Below are 18381 nucleotides of genomic sequence, written 5' to 3'. Positions count from 1 at the left end.
CCAGTCGTGTCCAACTCTTTCTGACCTCATGGACTGTAGCCCACCAGGCCCCTCCGTCCATGGGATTCTCCAGGCAAGAAGGCTGGAGTGGGTTGCCATTTTCACTTCCAGGGGATTTTCCCAACCCAGGAATTGAACCTGAATCTCCTGCACATCGCCCGCATCTCCTGCACTGCAGGCAGATTCTTTACCACTGAACCACCAGGGCAGTTTGAACATAGGTGTGCAGTACATATTTCCTGGTTTCTCTGGGCTGGCTGAGGAAGGCTGGTCTCTACCTCTCAGAGACCCTAGGTCATGCTCATTTACTTTGTGGCCAGTTAGCTAACCTGCCCCTGTCAAATGTCCCTGGAGCTAGACAGACAAGCAGACCTATATATCTCAAACTCAGATTAGAAGTCACAGAGATCTGGACTTTCCTGGTGGCTCAGTGGTTAAGAATCCTCCTGCCAGTGCAGGGTCCACGGGTTCCATTCCCACTCCGAAAAGGTTCCACATGTCAAGGAGCAATGAAGCCCACAGGCAACAACTACTGAACCTGCACTCTAGAGCCCATGCTCTGCAACAAGAAGAGCCACTGCTCACCCCAACTAGAGAAAGCCCGAGCACAGCAATGAAGCCTCGGCACGGCCAAAAATAAACACACACACACACAAAAGAAGTCAGAGCTTCTCCATTCACTAACATGACCTTAGGAAAACCAGTTAGCTGCTCTGGGCCTCAACTTCCCCATCTGGAAAAAAGAGGCTTCGACAAAAATCTCACTCCCACCTATTCTACATTCTTAGAGTGCTAAGAATGCACAGCCAGACATCCAAAGAGAGGAAAGGGATTACTCAACAAATGATGCCAGAGATTAGCCATTTACAAAAAAGGAAAGTCAACCAAGATCCAAACTTTATAACACATGTCAAAATAACTCCAGAGGGATAAGGGTATACAAGATAAAAAATCACAAGGAAAATAAGAAAATATATCCTTGAATAGCCTTATGATCAGATGGTAAAGAATTTTTAAATTCAAAGGATATGAAGGAAACAGAAAAGGAAAACATTGGGAAACTTTCTACATCAGAAAAGAAAACCAATATTCTTAGCAATGTAAGCAAACAGAAGAGGCACCTGCAAAATGAGAAAACCACAGCAAAAAGAATAAAGCTTTATGTCCTACCCTCCACCTGATAGCATCTTCATCTCTCAGTGCTCCACACAGGAAAGGCAGGGCCTAAACCCGACCCAGGAACCAGAGGGAAGCTGTGGAAGCTCACGGACCTGAGAACCGCGTGACAGCGCCACACCAAACCAGAGGGCTGTTACTAAAAGCCTGAGTAACTGCCCAATAGCAGCCACCTGCAGACTGAACCCAGGGTAGGAATGACCGAGGCTCTTACCTAATTTTGTAGATGAGAAAACGCAGGCCCAGAACAGCTAAATCAGATTGCAAAGTCATAACACCTGGTTAGCGTTTACTCCAATCCTGGAACCCAGCTGGGGTTCTGCCTCAGCTGATCCATCTATGAAATGAAGACGTTGGATTAGACCCGTGGTTCTCCAAGTGCAGTGGCCAGACCAGCAGCGTGAACCTCACACGAGAAGTCCTTGGCAATGCAAACTCTCAGGTCTCCCCAGGTCCTGAATCCTCACCACTGGGATGGGGCCCAGCAATCTGTGGTCCCACAAGCCCTCTAGGTGCTTCCTATGTGCACCGAAGTTTGGAAAACCGCTGGATTCCAGGATGTCTAAGGGCCCTTCTAGACATTTTCGGGAATGTCTGAGCATTGACCTCCAGGCCATTTGGCACAAAATCACACTACTCTTAACCTAGGACCAAACCGTGGTATACAAAGGAAAAGTCTGATTGCAGTTTGTAATAGTGGGAATCCTTGGTGGAACTTACACCTATTGTATGTTAAAAGCTCGCTGTCTGGGCTCACTTGCATATGGCATGCTGGTACTCCTAAACCAGGCCTTCTTCCTGGGGTCTGCTTAGAGAGAGGACCAATGAGCCCCTCTTCAAAAAAAGCCAAGTGCTGGGGGCGGGGGGGACAGGGGGAGGGACAAGGAAGAGATGGCCTGTCAATCACCTTTTTGCAGCAAATTCTCTTAGGCTTAGAGGCCCCCAGGACCAAACATGCTGGAGGGAACAGCAGGGGCCAACCTTCCCTGAGCCTGGCTGCTCCCTTTCGATGTGCCCTGGCCTTGGTCAGATTTCAATGCCAGCTCAAGGCCAGGTGACACGGAGGGAATCTCCTAGCCTGACAGTGAGGTCCTGGCCTGTGTTGAGGCCACCAGACTTTCATCCCAGGAAGGGGCTCTGCTCCTCAGCCATCCTTGTCTAATCCTGGTCACCCAGCAGGGGCGGCTGTCGCCTAGGCCAAGGACGAGCACCCTTCCTGGCAGCACCCGGCCCCACAGTCCCCTCAGTCCAGCAGGCCTCCGGGCTCGCAGCCCCCTCACTCCAGCAGCCCCCTAGCCCCACACCCCTCCATTGCCCAGCAGCCCCCTCACCCCAGCAGCCACATGGCCCCACAGCGCCCTCACCCCAGCAGCCTCCTGCCCACAGCCTCCTCACCCCAGCAGCCCCCAGCCCCGCAGCCCCCTCACCCAAGCAGCCCCCTGGCCCCACACCCCCCTGGTCCCAGCAGCACCCCTGAAGCCACCTTCGCTGTTGGCTCTCACCTCTGCCCCCACTTCCTAGCCAGAGCTATTGAGGTTTTATGTTGGACGAAAGTGACATAAAACCAGCTCTACTGGCCCAAACAGAGCCTGTGCTGTGAAGGATGGAAGAGGAGGAAGGGAAGATGGCAGTCGTGTCCAAGGGAGGGTTGAAGACTTTAAACATTTACTTTGATTTGGGGGAGGAAGCTCTTGAAAGTCAGAGGAGGGATCCCACCTCAAGGGGCCAGAAAGACAGACTACAGTGCCTTGGGCTGCCCACCATCTTTCCCCACCCACACCCTCCTGGCCTGCCTGTCTTAATGAGATGATGGAGGACACTTGAGCCACTTGGCTTCGTCGTTCACCGGAGAAACATAAAGGCCCTGAGGTGGGAAAGCAAAGGACCCTCAAGCTGTGCACAGGAGACTCTGTTTTCTGTCACAGAGTCTGTGGCATGGAGATACAATGAGCCACGATTGAGGGGCACCATGCTGTTGAGAACAGGAAGGAAGAAAAAACTGTTGAGGGGAGGCAAATTCCTCAGGCTTCCCAAGAAAGATGTGCTGCTTCACTTGTAGCATGTGTAAGCTGTTTTCAGGACTTGATTAATATCGTTAAGCAACTTAATGCCTAAAGAAAATTCCAGTTAGAACAGGCAAAAACAAAATCTAAACATCATAAAGTAACTCATGATACTGAGAGAAAGTATGCCTCTATCAACCTATTGCAGAGGCAGTTGTTGAGGAAATCAAAAAGAAAGCTTGAGGAAAATTCTGAAGGTAAAAGCCACCCTGAAAGAATTCTTTATCTTGGCATGAAAGTTTTGAAGAATGCAGAATTGCTCAGAAATATGATTCAGAAAGCCCATGAGCCTATTTTAGAGCACCTGAAATACTTGTCCGCAACTTCTCAGATGCTGGAGAGCCTACGAATTTCACAGTTGAACTTCTCTGAATCCAGTGACTATTTCTCAAATGAGGTGTTGACTGAAACATATCTAATAAAGTCATACCTGGATGATTTTGATCCTTCTGTTCTCACGGACCACAAGTTATAGGCTGCATTGGGTGCTAAATACATTGGAAGAAGAATGTCACTCAGAATGCATTAAGGAACAGGATAGCAAAGGAAATGGAACTTCTAGAATAGGGTACAAAACAACTTTCAAGGACTCATACTTCAGCTACTTTTGTACTCTGGAAATTCCTAAATTTAGAATACTAAGTGGGGTTGGTCCAGGTAAAAGTCCTGAAGATCAATTGCAGTTCTCTTTCACGAGTGTACAAGATCAGTATTTTACTCAACAGGACAAGATGCACAGAATGATGACGATGACACAGGCGAAGAATCAAGAGAGAAGAAGCAAAGCAAGAGGAAGAAAATGATTAACCAGAAGTGGAAGAAGAACCCTAAAATAAACACGACTTTGTTGAATGCAAGCTGCAGTGAGCCAAGGGCATTAAATATCATTAGAGAATAGCTTAAACATACGCTGCACTGCTTATACCTGCGTTTTTAAAAAACATGTTTCTAGGTAGCTAATAAGCAGCTTTTAAAAGGTTTTAAAACCAGTGCTTTCTTCTTAGAATTTTAACGGTCTCCACTTTTCTGCCAGATACATAATTTACTGCATCCTTGAACATCCATAGTTTGGTTCTCGTGAAGTACTTTTGTCATAGGGATACACCTACAGCTGTAAAATATCAGAATCCTTAATGCAAACTAAGAGTGGTTTGGAAAGCCTTCCTGAGAAACCAGTTGAAGTAGTTTTCAAATTAGCTTGCTTGACTTGTGCCTTCATCATTGTGCAGTAGAAAGGTAGTCTCTTGGGCTCACTAGTACACAATGCACTTTTAACTGAACCATGTGCAGGTTAAGGGTTCCAGTAAAGCCACCTTCAATAACTGTCAGCTTATTTGAGGATCTTTGCACTGATGGTTACATGAAAACACATTTAGAGACAAGTGATTCATCACTGGAGTGTTAATAAAGTCTTGTCTTCATTTTATACTTAGCAGAGCAGTTTTTGTAGCACTCTACCTTCTAGGAATGCTACCTGTTCACCTTTTGGTAAACTTGGATCAGATTATTTTGTTGAAAGAAGCCTAAAATATCAAGGGGCAAAAGATGCTCTAGAGCTGTGGTCCCCCACGTTTTGGGCACCAGGGATAAGTTTCAAGGAAGACAATTTTTCCACGGACCAGGGAGGAGGGGGATGGTTTGGGGATGATTCAGGTGCATTACATTCATTGTGCACTTTATTTCTATTGTTATTACATCAGCTCCACCTCAGATCATGAGGCACTAGATCCCGGAGGTTGGGCATGCCTGCTCTAGAGTCAGTCAGTCAGTTCAGTCGATCAGTCGGGTCTGACTCTTTGCAACGCTGTGAACTGCAGCACGCCAGGCCTCCTTGTCCATCACCAACTCCCGGAGCTTGCTCAAACTTATGTCCATCGAGTCAGTGATGCCACCCAACCATCTCATTCTCTGTCTCCTGCTCTAGAGTAGTGGTTTTCAAAGTGGGGCTCCCAGGGTAATGGTCCAGGAGGTCACATGGTGCAAGTGAGCCCAGCCGTGCACTTTGGCTAAGACAACGGAGGAAGAGGCTCACCTCCATCTAAGACCAACCTTAATTCACTGGCTCCAATGTGTAGCGGGTAAATTGACTAGGACCCAAGGGCTCCTCTGGAGAGGAGACTAGAGCTCCTTGGAGCTTGAGCCACACACCGCTCTGAGGATAATGATTTCCTGGAGGTAGTTGAGAAAAGTGTAAGGCAAAACTAATGACAAAAGTCATAGATCCGGTGATGCCATTTATATAAAGTTTTAAAACCTGCCAAAAATGCTATGTACTCTGGGATATAAGTGTATGTTTAACAACCTCTTTCATTTCACATCAATGTAGGCAAAGTACATGGGAATGAAACACCAAACTCATGACACCAGTTACCATTTGAGGAAAGGATGTGCAGACCTCCAACTCCATTTCTATTGTTTTATTTCTTAAACTCAGCAGAGATTACCTGGGCCCCAAGGAAGTTTCTATTAGTGCTCATACTAATATTGCTCTAGTCTTATGTGTGACTTTAAGTAGTAGATGGGCCTAAGCTCTAGAATTGGGGTAAAAAAGTGGTGAAAGGTAGTTCATCAGAGAAAGGGAGTTTGGGGGAAGGCCTCGTTCTACGATTAGTTACGGTCACTTAGACACCCATTCAGGATGGCATTAGCAGACTGCTTCTCCGGTGTGCTACAATAGCATACTTCACAAGCAGCCTCCCTACATCCCATCTCAAGACCCTCACTGTATGGAACCTCAAAGACTCTTCTTCACCTTTCTGTCCTAAAGTACCAAATACCTCCAGAGACAAGTTGACCTGAGGCAACGCTATGAAAGTGGAACAAGACTTGCATCCCTAGATCCTTTACCTCTTTTTTCAGCGACATCCTGTTAACTCTCAAGCAGTGGCCCCTGCTGTCCTCCTCAATTCCACCATCATCCCCCAGCACCTAGAATCAGGGTCACTGTCACTCCCCATAGAGGCCTCCTTTCCCTGGGAGCGAAAGGAGATCCTTCCCAGATCTTTCCTTCATTCCTCTACTCATCTGCTCTCAAGGTTCCTGTCCCAATTCCTCAAGACCCTGCCTAATGTAATACCTGGCTAATGATATAAAAGAAATAGTATTTTCAGGTAGCATGTGATTCCAACTTAACATACATGTACTTGTCTCCGAAAGGTCCTATGAAATGATGCTAAGATAGGCAATTTCAGACCCTGTGGCAAAGTAGGGGAAGAAAATTTTAGAGGATTTTTAACTTACATTATGTAAAGACCCAGAAATTTAATGTGTAACCTCTCTGACCTCCAAAAGTTGAAATTTAGAATGAGCTAACCACAAAGCAAACAAACATTAACACTGATGCAATTCTCTGCCATCTTATATATACTTTTAATGACCAAATTGAAAGACTTTTTTTCCTATGAACTTGTCCCCCTCAATCTAAAGATACTTATGTGTGTGTGTGTGTGTTAGTCACTCAGTCATATCCGAATCTTTGCAACCTCATGGACTGTAGCCCACCAGGCTCCTCGGTCCATGGCTCTCTCCTGGCAAGAAGACTGGAGTAGGTTGCTATTTCCTCCTCCAGGGGATCTTCCCAAGCCAGCGATTGAACCTGGGTCTCCAGCATTGCAGGCAGATTTTTCACCATCCCTCTGACAATATGAGATGTACTGGTATAGAGAGAAATTACCCAAACTCTACCGACATTCAAGGCTCAACTTGAATCTTACCCACTGGGGGCTCTCCAAATTCATAAATGTGATCCTACACATAGTAGCATTTGACTTTGTAACTTGTACAATTAACCAATATAGAGGAAGCAAGTTATTTATAGTCATTTAACAAATGTTTAAGGGGCCTCCTTGGTGGCTCAGGGGTAAAGAATCCGCTAGCCAATGCAGGGGATGTGGGTTCAATTACTGGTCCAGGAAACCTGTGTTCTAGAGTCCGGGAGCCATTACTGAGCCCACATGCCTAGAGCCATGCTCCACAACAAGAGAAGCCTCCACAGTGAGAAGCCTGCACCCTGCAACTAGAGACTAGACCCTGCTTGCTGCAACTATAGAAAAACCTGTGCAGCAATGAAGACCCAGTGCAGGCATACATAAATAAATCTTTAAAGTAAATAAATAAATGTCTGAGTATTTACTCTGTTCCAGATATCATTCTAGGTGTTTGGGGGACATAGTGAAGAAACAGACAATAAGCTCTGCTTTGCGGCACTTAACTCTTGGTGGTGCTCGGGGAGGCTGGGGAGTTAGGACAGGAGTAATAAAAACAAAGATAAAACGTATTAAATGGGAAAAGTTCAAAGCTATGAAGGAAATAGAAACGGTGGTAATATAAGAGTGTTTGAGGGTGGCACTGGGTGACAAGTTGTAGTCAGCGATGATCCCCTGTGAGTGTTCTTTGACTGAATTCCACACCATGGTGGATTCATGTCAATGTATGGCAAAACCAATACAATATTGTAAAGTAATTAGCCTCCAAGTAAAATAAATCAATTTTAAAAAATTAAAAAACCAAACAAACCTGAATTCCAAGGAGGAGGCCGCTATAGGACAATTTGGGAGGAAGATTCCCATGAAAATTACGGAGAACATAAAAGTGGGGGAGGGGGCATTTCTTCTGTACAGAAGGCAAGCATTTACTGATTGAGTGTGGACAACAGGACCAAATTAAAACTCTACTTCCTCTGAATAAAAAGGACATGCTTAGAAGATGAGAAAACCCAGACAAACCTCACTGCTGCTGCTGCTGCCGCTAAGTCGCTTCAGTCGTGTCCGACTCTGTGCGACCCCATAGATGGCAGCTCATCAGGCTACCTCGTCCCTGGGATTCTCCAGGCAAGAACACTGGAGTGGGTGGTGATTTCTTTCTCCAACGCATGAAAGTAAAAAGTGAAAGTGAAGTCGCTCAGTCGTGTCCGACTCTTAACGACCCCATGGACTAGAGCCTACTAGGCTCCTCCATCCATGGGATTTTCCAGGCAAGAGTACTAGAGTGGGGTGCCATTGCCTTCTCCGAGACAAACCTCACTAATAACCCTTAATTCTGATAAGGCTCATTGTCTATTATCATGTTAAATATTCACAAAATCCCTGCGGGGTGGTAATTCTTCTCTTTGTTAAGAGGAAACTAAGGACCATAGGAAAATTTACCCTAAGCCACACAGCTTTTAACAACAAAGGGACAGGAAACGTAACATGATCAAGAATATTCCTAAATGCACCAAAACTCTTCTGCTAGCTCTACCATCATCTCAATGGTGTTTTGCTTTGGAGGCCAACCTCCTTTTCAGGGCAAAGGGCAAAGTCTTTACTAGAGCTTTCACGGCCCTATCTACTTTAAAGGCCCAGCTGCCACTCTGCTCTACACTCCTGCCATTTTGCTCCCTGGCTAGTTGCACACCAACACATCTCTGCCACTCTCCATGCTGCTTCCTTTACCTACAGGAACCTCCTTGCCCCTGCCTTTTTACTGCCACTTGAACTCCTAGCTTCAGGACCCCCTGAAATGCCCCCTCTTGAGCACTTTCCCAGGCACCAGCCCACCCCCTTCATCTACTGGCCATAGCTAATCATCCACTCTCCCATGCTTCCTTAACACTTGTGCTCATCCTTGTCACAGCACTGGACAGAGTGAGTCGTCATTGCCCATGTGTCTGTCTAGCCCTTTAGATCGTAAACCAGAACAAGCCATGGGTCTTAGATACCTGAGTCCCCAGGTCCGAACATAATTCCAGGTATATAGTAGGTGCTTACATGTGCTCAGTGAATGCTTAAATGACTAGGGGCTGGAGTGTTTGTCCTGTAGCTTCAAGTGGACAGACTAGTTGTTCCTGACCTGGAAAGACACTCGTATGATTTCTCTTGTTTTGTTTGCTTTGTTTGGTAACATGCTATGTCCTCTACAGTGAATAGTGATGGTCTTGTTAAAAGTTCTGAAGAAAAGAATGTATAGAGATAGGAGGAAACAAAGAAAGCATTAATACTCGGGTTTCATGGGTGGGGCAACTTCCCTGGTGGCTCAGATGGTAAAAATTAGGAGACCCAGATTCGATCCCTGGGTCGGGAAGATCCCCTGTAGAAAGGAAGGGTAACCCGCTCCAGTAGTCTCGCCTCGAAAATCCCATAGACAGAGGAGCCTGGTGGGCTACAGTCAATGGGGTTGCAAATTCTTATGGGGGAAAAAAAACCCCATCCACCTGGGAGTATGTGCTTCTCTGCTAAAGAAGAATGGAGGCAGTCCTGTCACAGCATGGGATAGGAAATGGGAGTGCCCTAATTAAGCACCTTCCTCACCCCAGGACCTCCATCACATCACCCAGGTCTGCCCTCTGCCCAGAAACAACATCTGCCTCCTTTTCCTACCCCTCAGTTCAGTTCAATCGTTCACTTATGTCCAACTTTTTGCCACCCCATGGACTGCAGCACACCAGGCTTCCCTGTCCATCACCAACTCCTGGAGTTTACGCAAACCGTCTATTGAGTCGGTGATGCCATCCAACCATCTCCATCCTCTGTCGTCCCCGTCTCTTCCTGCCTTCAATCCTTCCCAGCATCTTCCCCAGTCTTTTCAAATGAGTCAGTTCTTCCCATCAAGTGGCCAAAATTTTGGAGTTTCAGCTTCAACATCAGTCCTTCCAATGAATATTCAGGACTGATTTCCCTTAGGATTGACTGGTTTGATCTCCTTGCAGTCCAAGGGACTCTCAAGAGTCTTCTCCAATCCCAAGGTTCAAAAGCACCAATTCTTTGGTGCTCAGCTTTCCTTATGGTCCAATTCTCACATCTATACATGACTACTGGAAAAACCATAGCTTTGCTTGAACGGACCTTCTATTCCTAAAGTGAAAATGAAAGTGAAAGTGAAGTCATGTCCGACTCTTTGCAACCCAATGGGCGGTAGCCTACTAGGCTCCTCTGTCTATGGGATTTTCTAGGCAAGAGTACTGGAGTGGGTTGCCATTCCCTTCTCCAAGAGATCTTCCCAAGCCAGGGATCGAATCCGGGTCTCCCGCACTGCAGACAGACACTTTACAGTCTGAGCCACCAGGGAAGGCCGCAGGCTTTTTTTACAGCCAGGGACCCGCTGGGGTTTACAAGCCCATTTTAACAAGGGCCACACAGAGCCAACATCCTGTCTTCATTGTCCTTAGTTTGGGCCTGTTGCCCATCTTTTGGGTCCAACACCTCCCTCCTCTGAGAAGCCTTTTCTGAGAAAAAACTTTCAATGCCTTTTGACTCACTTGTTTGAGTTCATGCATTACAGTGTAAAGATGGAAGTGTTTTACACCGTCAGTGTCCTCCAGCCAAAGATCACAGAAACATGCCTGTAGTTGAGTGAGTTCAGTTCACTATTCATTGCAGTAAGGGAGAACACACATCATGGAGGAACCATGTGATGTCTTCCCAAGTATCAGAAAGAACCTGTTACAGAGGCTGGGGTTTGGTTGAGTTATTTGGGGAAGTTTTTCCTTCAAGGAAACAGGAGTTTGCTCTAGATTAGATGTCTTTAGGTAGCTGAGGCAATTCTCTGATTGGTATGTGAGTAAATCTTCCCTGTAGGGAGAGGGGACTAGACCCAGAATAAAGATGTAATTGGTCAAGAAGTTGTAGACATTCATTTTAGCCAAGAGAGGGGGATGTTTAGTCCTTCTTTACATTCAGAAAACGAAGATCATGGCATCCAGTCCCATCACTTCATGGGAAATAGATGGGGAAATAGTGGAAACAGTGTCAGACTTTATTTGGGGGGGCTCCAAAGTCGCTGCAGATGGTGACTGCGGCCATGAAATTAAAAGACGCTTACCCCTTGGAAGGAAAGTTATGTCCAACCTAGATACCATATTCAAAAGCAGAGACGTTACTTTGCCAACAAAGGTCCATCTAGTCAAGCCTATGGTGTTTCCAGTGGTCATGTATGGATGTGAGAGTTGGACTGTGAAGAAGGCTGAGCGCCGAAGAATTGATGCTTTTGAACTGTGGTGTTGGAGAAGACTCTTGAGAGTCCCTTGGACTGCAAGGAGATCCAACCAGTCCATTCTGAAGGAGATCAGCCCTGGGATTTCTTTGGAAGGAATGATGCTAAAGCTCAAACTCCAGTACTTTGGCCACCTCATGAGAAGAGTTGACTCATTGGAAAAGACTCTGATGCTGGGAAGGATTGGGGCAGGAAAGAAGGGGAAGACAGAGGACGAGATGGCTGGATGATATCATTGACTCGATGGATGTGAGTCTGAGTGAACTCCGGGAGTTGGTGATGGACAGGGAGGCCTGGCGTGCTGCGATTCATGGGGTAGCAAAGAGTCGGACATGACTGAGGGACTGAACTGAACTGAACTGAACTGTCTCCTTTCAATATGGTCTCAGAGTGACCATGTCTGAGGTTGATGTTCTATGACACTGTTCTATGACAGGTCCAATAGGAAGGAAGTTGGCCAAAGCTGACGTGTGAAGTATGTTTCAATTCCACATTAAAGATCAGGAGATTGGTCCTAGTCCTGGCTCTTCTACTAACTGGCATGACTTTGGGGATGCCAGTTAGCAGCTCTAAACCTTAGTTTCCCCGTTTATTTTTTTTTAATTTTTAAAAATTATGTTTTTTCTTGTTTTTGTTTGTCGATTTTGTATTAAATTTATTTATTTTAATTGGAGGTCAATTACTTTAAAAAAGAATGGTCTTAGATTCCATATCTAAAGGCCTTTCCAGCCCTGAAACGCTAAGAGAATGTGTGTTTCTCTTGCATCTCTTCTGTCTTTATAGAAAATGCTAAAGGGGACTTGGCCACACATCCTTATGTGTGTGCATGCTAAGTTGCTTCAGTTGTGTCCGACTCTGTGTGACCCTATGGACTACAGCCCCTCCAGGTTCCTCTGTGCTTAGAATTCTCCAGGCAAGACTACTGGAAGGGATTGCCATGCCCTCCTCCACGGAATCATCCCAACCCAGGGATCAAATCCGGGTCTCTTACATCTCCTGCATTGGCAGGCAGGTTCTTTACCACTAGCGCCACCCCGGAAGCCCACACATCCTTACAGAGGGGAATTCATGCATAACAAATGGTATTATAGGTAAGCTGTTTAAAAATCAACTGAGATTTTAATCTTAACACTGTGAGCCATTATTGATTCCAAATTAAGGAGTGAAATGTAAACATTCTGAAGATCTCCAAAAAGAAGAAAGTATAAAATTCATTTCTGGATGAGAAAAGATGTACACATTTATGATGTTAAAACCAAGAAAAAAGAAAATATTATTAGATTTTACGACATAAAAAAGAAAATCTGCATACTTAGAAGGCAAAATCAAACTAAAAACACAGTTTCAACAAATGCTCAGTATCCTAAATATAATTCCATCTTCTTCCATCTACCTAACTCATATTTTCATTGAATGCCACCTATACAGATGATAAAACTGAGGCCTAGAAATGATAAGTAACTGTTTCAGGATCACTTAGGGCGGCAAATGTTAAACCAACTCAGACCTCAGATTGGGATTCTGCCTCTTTTTTGCTGTCTTTATAATGAGAATTTTGAATTAGAGATTATTGACATTGCCTTCCAAATTTAAACCAATGATTTACGGCAACACCATGCTCCATTCACGAGGTGAGACAGAGAAAAAATAAAAACACTGAAATTCGGTTGGAACTGAACTGAATGAAAGGGGAAAAAATCCCTCTTTACAATTATGAGACTTATTAGTATTTTTCCTAAATGTAACATCCAGATGTAATTGGCTATGTCTTTTTCAAAAAATATTTTTAGTGCTACAAAACTTTTTTTTACAGAACGACAGTGCTACAAAACTTTTTTTACAGAACGACTATAAAAACAGTTCATTTCTGTATAATTTTCAAAATTACACTTGGGGTCTGGACTAAGTGGATCTTGAGATCAATAAAAAGTCCGGGACTGTTGCCTCTGAAACATCCTAGGAAGGTGGCCCTTTTAACGTCTGTCATGCTTAGCACTTAGGAGATGACCTGATCCTTTAAAGAAACCTCTCCTTTTTTTATTCAGTCTTCAAAGCATTAAGGGAATATGTCTGGGTTCATTATACACCTTCTAGCTCCTAACTTCTCCAACACTTCTCAACCTTCAGCTCTGACTGCATTCATTTCAATTTGTCTACTCTTTTCCAACTATTTTTAACTAAGGTAAATTGTCCAAATTCTCTTTCTCTTCTGCGGAGGTTTTTAGTACTGCTAACATCTGAGATATACAACATTTTTATGACCCTGTCTCTATTCACATGAGCCATTACCAGGTGGAAATTCCCAGGTGGGAAATTTCTCTCAGTTCACATGGCCCAGGATGCCTTCATAAATACCTTCCTGCACAATTACATAAAGGACACGAGCCTAGAAGACCTCCACACATGTCAGAACCCTAGCGCGTCAAAGAACAAGTAGGCAATTGTGAGCAATTTGACAACCAAGGGCCTTGGCCGTTCATTGGACACAGAGCACGTCAATCCTTGTTTGTCAGCAAATGAGCCCAAAGCTCGTGACGAGGGGTCACAGGCCACCGTCAACGGTTCCGCGTCAACAGGCCCCGCCCCTCGACTGTGGCCTGGCTCCACTGCCTGAGGCCCGACTTCCGTTGGACGCTTCCGCCATTGGCCGTCTACCCTCCCGGTCGTGGGGCCTCCTCTGTGGTCCCTTCCGTGACTGCCTCGGTCCATCTCACTTCCCTCAGCCTCCTCTCAGGGCAGCCACTTCGGGTGCCACCACCTGCGCCACTGCCATCGTCCCCTGCCTGGCTGAGGTAACTGGCGGCTGCCATGTCTACCACGGGGGATGGAGATCTGGCCCCTGGCGGGCAGGAAGGCCCTGCAGGTGCGGCGGGGGCCCAGGCCGGAGCCCGTGACGGTGTGGACCGCAGCTCCGAGGCTCACAGGGGTGACTCCATGCCTGAGGCTGAGGCGGGTGGAGTCGTGGGGGCCTCAGGAGGCCCGAGGGAGGCGGCCCTGGAGGGCGGGAACGCTGAGGAAGACGCCGACCTCAGGCCGGCTGAGGAGAGGGAGGTGGAGGAGCAGGCGGAGGGCGTGAACCGCATGGTGGTCTCGCGCCACTTCCCCATGAACACCTTCCTCTTAACGGTCCTAAATCTGGCGCACTCGATGGTGAACCGTTTGTCCGAAAACCACGTCATACTTCCGCCAAATGATGACCGCGTGTTGGTCTGGCACCAGACCAGGCAGCGCTTGTCCGACCACGGCTCAGCCGCCGTGGCCGGGTTTTCGGAGGTCCAGGTGCCATCGGATGAATCGGGGGAGGGGCCGGCTGAGGAAGCCCCGGACCAGGGGGCGGAGCAGGCGGAGGAAGCCCAGGAGGCGGAGCAGGCGGAGGAAGCCCAGGAGGCGGAGCAGGCGGAGGAAGCCCAGGAGGCGGAGGAAGCCGAGGAGGCCTCTTTATTGGAGACGGCCACCAAGGAGTCTGAGGAGCCCAGCTCGCGGGAGATGCCACAGGAGCCTGTCGCCCCTGAGAGTGAGCATTCGAGGGGCGGGGGGGAGTTGGGGGGGACGGAAACACTGGCAGCTGCCGGCCGGGTCTGGGGACCAGGGATCCCGAGGAGGGGGCAGGCTCATACGGGGGGCACGGGGTGGGGGGGGGCGTTCCTCAGGAGGGGAGGCCGGGAGTCAGGGCCTCCTTGAATCGAAGGCCGGAGGGGCCCAGTAGAAGCCCAACTGCATAACGATTTGTTTGGTTTGGGGGGAAAATAAGCCGCCCTCTACCAACCCTGGTAAGAGGTCTGAGATCATCAGTGCCAGTTATGAGCCCACACGTGAAGGTCAGTGGAGGCAGGTGTTCAAGAGGGAGCTTGAGAGGACATGGAAGAGAACAGGCAAATGGCAGACCTCATATTTGGTTCATAGCTTTTAAAAATGTCAAGATTCTTGGAGAGTTGATCCCAAAACATTATGAACTCATACAGGACCACATGGTCAAAAGGAAATGTTTAGGTGATTGAGGAACTCAGGAGCTTCCCCATAGAATTTGTTATTGAGGTGAAGCATATTTTGGCGAAAAAGTTCTGGCCAAAACATCCAGAATGCATCAGACCCAGAGAATTCTGATCCTTGAGCACAAGTCATCAGTAGCACAGGGTGACAGATTTACTAGAAAAGAAGAAATAATATCATTGTGAAAATGATCAAGCAGCAGCAAAGTGAGGGCCATGGAAGTGTTGCATCCGCCAGAAGGAAGGCCCCCAGTTACTCTTTTCTTAGTTGCTTCTGTCCTGCTTCTCCTAAGGGTAGAGTACTGGACATCCTGCCATTCCTTATGTGTTTGCGTTTTTTTTTTTTTTTTTTTTTCCTGTAAATGTCTGGTCCCAAAGTCTATTATTCCTCTCTAAAGAAACAGGTGAATGCCAGGATGAGAACTCCAAAGAAGAGGCGCAGGGCAGCAAAAGTGAGGGGAAAGAAAAGAAGTATAAGAGGAAACAAGAAGAACCAGAAAAGGATCTGGACCCAGCAAAGGACTGGCCCCGAAAGCCCAGGTATCTGTGTATAGCTTTGAAAATAACCCAGCTATTCCCAGGCATTTACCAATTTTGTTTTTGCTTTTTAATTCTCGGAGTAAATTAAGAAAACGTTTGTTTGAAATTAGTTCAACAACTCAAATTTACCTAATGTTTATAGAACAGTTCTGCACCCAGTAATATAAAGAGCATGAAGTGAAATATACTTCATGGCTTCTCATTTGTTCTTATGAGGTCTTTGGTCCTCTATCTCTAAGATTACCAACAAGTTGTAAATGTATCAGTACCTAAGACCAGTATTTCTTGAGAAAACAGTGACGAAAAGCAGCAGCAACTGGGCTGTGCAGTAGTTTGGCCTTCATTTCTTGACCACAGAAGTGCAGTCTCCTGCACTAAGAGAAGACACCTTTTAGAACGTAACTACTTACGAATAGCATACAGTTCAGAATTTCAAGTAGGACCACATTTAGTGATTAATACTGAAATATTTGTTCGGTTGTAGATTTGTGTATTTTATATGACAGTCAAAAGAAACAGTCATAGGATGACTGTTGTTTATCACTGAGATGGTAGTGAAGGTATATATCTTGTCTTTAATGATTAACATTTTCTCCCTTGTTTGCATAGTGGTGTGTTTCATAATAACAGCCTCTTTCTCATACGGTAGATTTGGAAACCGAGGGTCTGGGAGGGTAAGGGAGTATCATCTGTGGAGTGAGCACAGGCTTTTAAGGTAGAAAGAGTGATTTAAGTCCCAGACTAGCCTCTCAAAGGAAGGGGGAAAAAAGAAAGCATTTATGGTTGTGGGCAAGAGGGAGACAAGGTTGGTAGGATCACATGATTGAAGCCATCGGGTTGTACATGCACCCAGTGTCCAGGGTGAATTTTACAAGAGGAAAATGTGTTTTTCTTCTCTCCTTGTTGAGATACAACCCTCAGATGCAGCAGATATACATAAGGCTGACTGTTTTCTTCGATTTAGAAAGTTTCTGATGCTGACTGATGCTGTATAATCGTTCCTTTTCTCTCATTTCTTCCTGCAGTTTGGAAGACTAGAAAGAAGACAGAGAAGAAAGGATCCATTGTTCGCTATTTTTCGATTTTTCAGAAGCCCATGGGATTATTAACGTTGATTTCCTTCCCAAATCCATCCCCCAAAAAGCAACTGTCTAATAATAATATCTATAAAAATTCCAATATCTAATTGGGTTTTATCTTTTCCAGATATATTTGACAGCATTTGTTCTAGTTAAAACTAAGTTTTAAAGTAGTAAACTGAAATGTAGATAGATTTATGTATATAAATAATCCTGATTTAAATCTCTTTAAAAATGAGAAGCCGTTTTACATCATTGGAAGGCATCATCACATTCCGCCATTTGATAAGCCTGTTTTAAATTCTTTTATTGCAGCCCAAAATAAAATTTGTATTTAAAACAGTTTTGTAAAGACAGAAATAGGGGTCAAGGCTTTAGATCTGAACTTGTTTACTGTACTAGTCACTAGCCACGTGTGGCTGCTGAGCATTGAAAATGTGGCTAATCTGAGTTGAAATGTGCTACAAATGTAAAAAACTGTGTAAAGTCTCTTTAATACCTAATTACACATTGAAATGATAATCTAGTATTAAATATAGCATTAAAATTATTTCCTCCAGTTTCTTTTTACTTTTTCAAAACGTTATTTATTGCTACACGTGAGCTTTCTCTAGTTACGGTGCACAGGTTCTCACTGAGGTGGCTTCTCCTGCGGAGCATGAGCTCTCGGGTAAACGGGCTTCAGAGCTGTGGCACATGCGATTAGTTGCCCCTCACATGTGGGATCTTCCTGTACCAGGGATTGAACCTGTGTCCCCTGCACTGCAAGGTGGATTCTTAACCACTAGATCACCAGGGATGCCCTCTTTACTTTTTAGATGTGGCTACTAGAACATTTAAAACTGCACAGGACTTGTGTTATATGTGTATTTCATAGTCCTGCTGGGTGCTTTTGAAGGAAACCTGAGGGATGGCCCAGCTTGCCTGGAGGCCAGATGGTGCTGCTGAGCCTGAGCCCAGACGCTGATTTGGAGCACTGGTTCTCAAAGTTTGGTCCTTAAAATAGCATTATTAGCATCACCCACAAATTCTTAGGCTCCACTTAAGACCTGTGAATCAGAAACTGAGAGTGGGGCCCAGTAGTGTGTGTTTTAACAAGCCCTCCAGGGGATTCTGATGCAGCCAAGGTTTGAGAAGCGCTGGTTGACAGCCACAGGGGGAGAAGTTGAGGCCCACCTCTGGTGACCAGCCTTCGTTCACTGCCTTGGGGCTGCTGGAGGTAAATTGAACAGGACGGTCGGGGCTGGACTGGCAAGGAAATTAGGATTCACAGGGGCTGAGACAGAGCGAGGCTGTGGATAGGGGATGGCACCAGAAAAATATCCAAGGGACAGAGCTAGTTCCAGAAAGTCACAGACATGATACCAGGTATATGAAGTCTAAGGGAACCTTCACTGAGCAGAAATGGATAGTAGATACATACAGAGTTGCCTGTCAGGATGTACGCATATGCAGGCATACAGAAAGGCATGCAATGGAAAGATAAACCACATTTAGGATGGTGGTTACCTCTTGGGGAAAGACAAGGACAGCGATCCTATTGGGGAGGGATACGTAGTGGGCTTC

General features: G+C 45.9%; 1 protein-coding gene and 1 long non-coding RNA gene across 4 annotated transcripts in view; one reads left to right on the top strand and one right to left on the bottom strand.

Moving 5' to 3' along the window:
- The window catches only part of LOC129639765 (uncharacterized), a 315100-nt gene that overhangs the window by 283987 nt on the left and 12732 nt on the right, over positions 1–18381 (bottom strand). Inside the window, exon 1 of one of the 2 annotated variants that reach the window (XR_008708584.1) lies at positions 1171–1378. The exons of the other annotated variant lie outside the window; for it this stretch is intronic. This is a non-coding gene — a long non-coding RNA (uncharacterized LOC129639765). Of the gene's footprint in view, positions 1–1170; positions 1379–18381 lie in introns of those variants that run through there. 2 annotated transcript variants of the gene reach the window in all.
- Positions 11916–18381, top strand: part of LOC129639754 (cancer/testis antigen 47A-like) — a 35049-nt gene continuing 28583 nt past the window's right edge. The window contains exons 1-2 of one of the 2 annotated variants that reach the window (XM_055564984.1): positions 11940–14721; positions 15595–16770. In XM_055564984.1, the coding sequence (XP_055420959.1) occupies positions 14016–14721; positions 15595–15824 (936 nt within the window). In that variant the 5' untranslated portion in view covers positions 11940–14015 and the 3' untranslated portion in view covers positions 15825–16770. Of the gene's footprint in view, positions 14722–15594; positions 16771–18381 lie in introns of those variants that run through there. The other variant, XM_055564985.1, reaches the window with a different exon arrangement.

Source organism: Bubalus kerabau, chromosome X (genome assembly GCF_029407905.1).
Source record: "Bubalus kerabau isolate K-KA32 ecotype Philippines breed swamp buffalo chromosome X, PCC_UOA_SB_1v2, whole genome shotgun sequence".
Lineage (NCBI taxonomy): Eukaryota > Metazoa > Chordata > Mammalia > Artiodactyla > Bovidae > Bubalus > Bubalus kerabau.
This window is presented reverse-complemented; position numbering and strand designations above follow the sequence as displayed.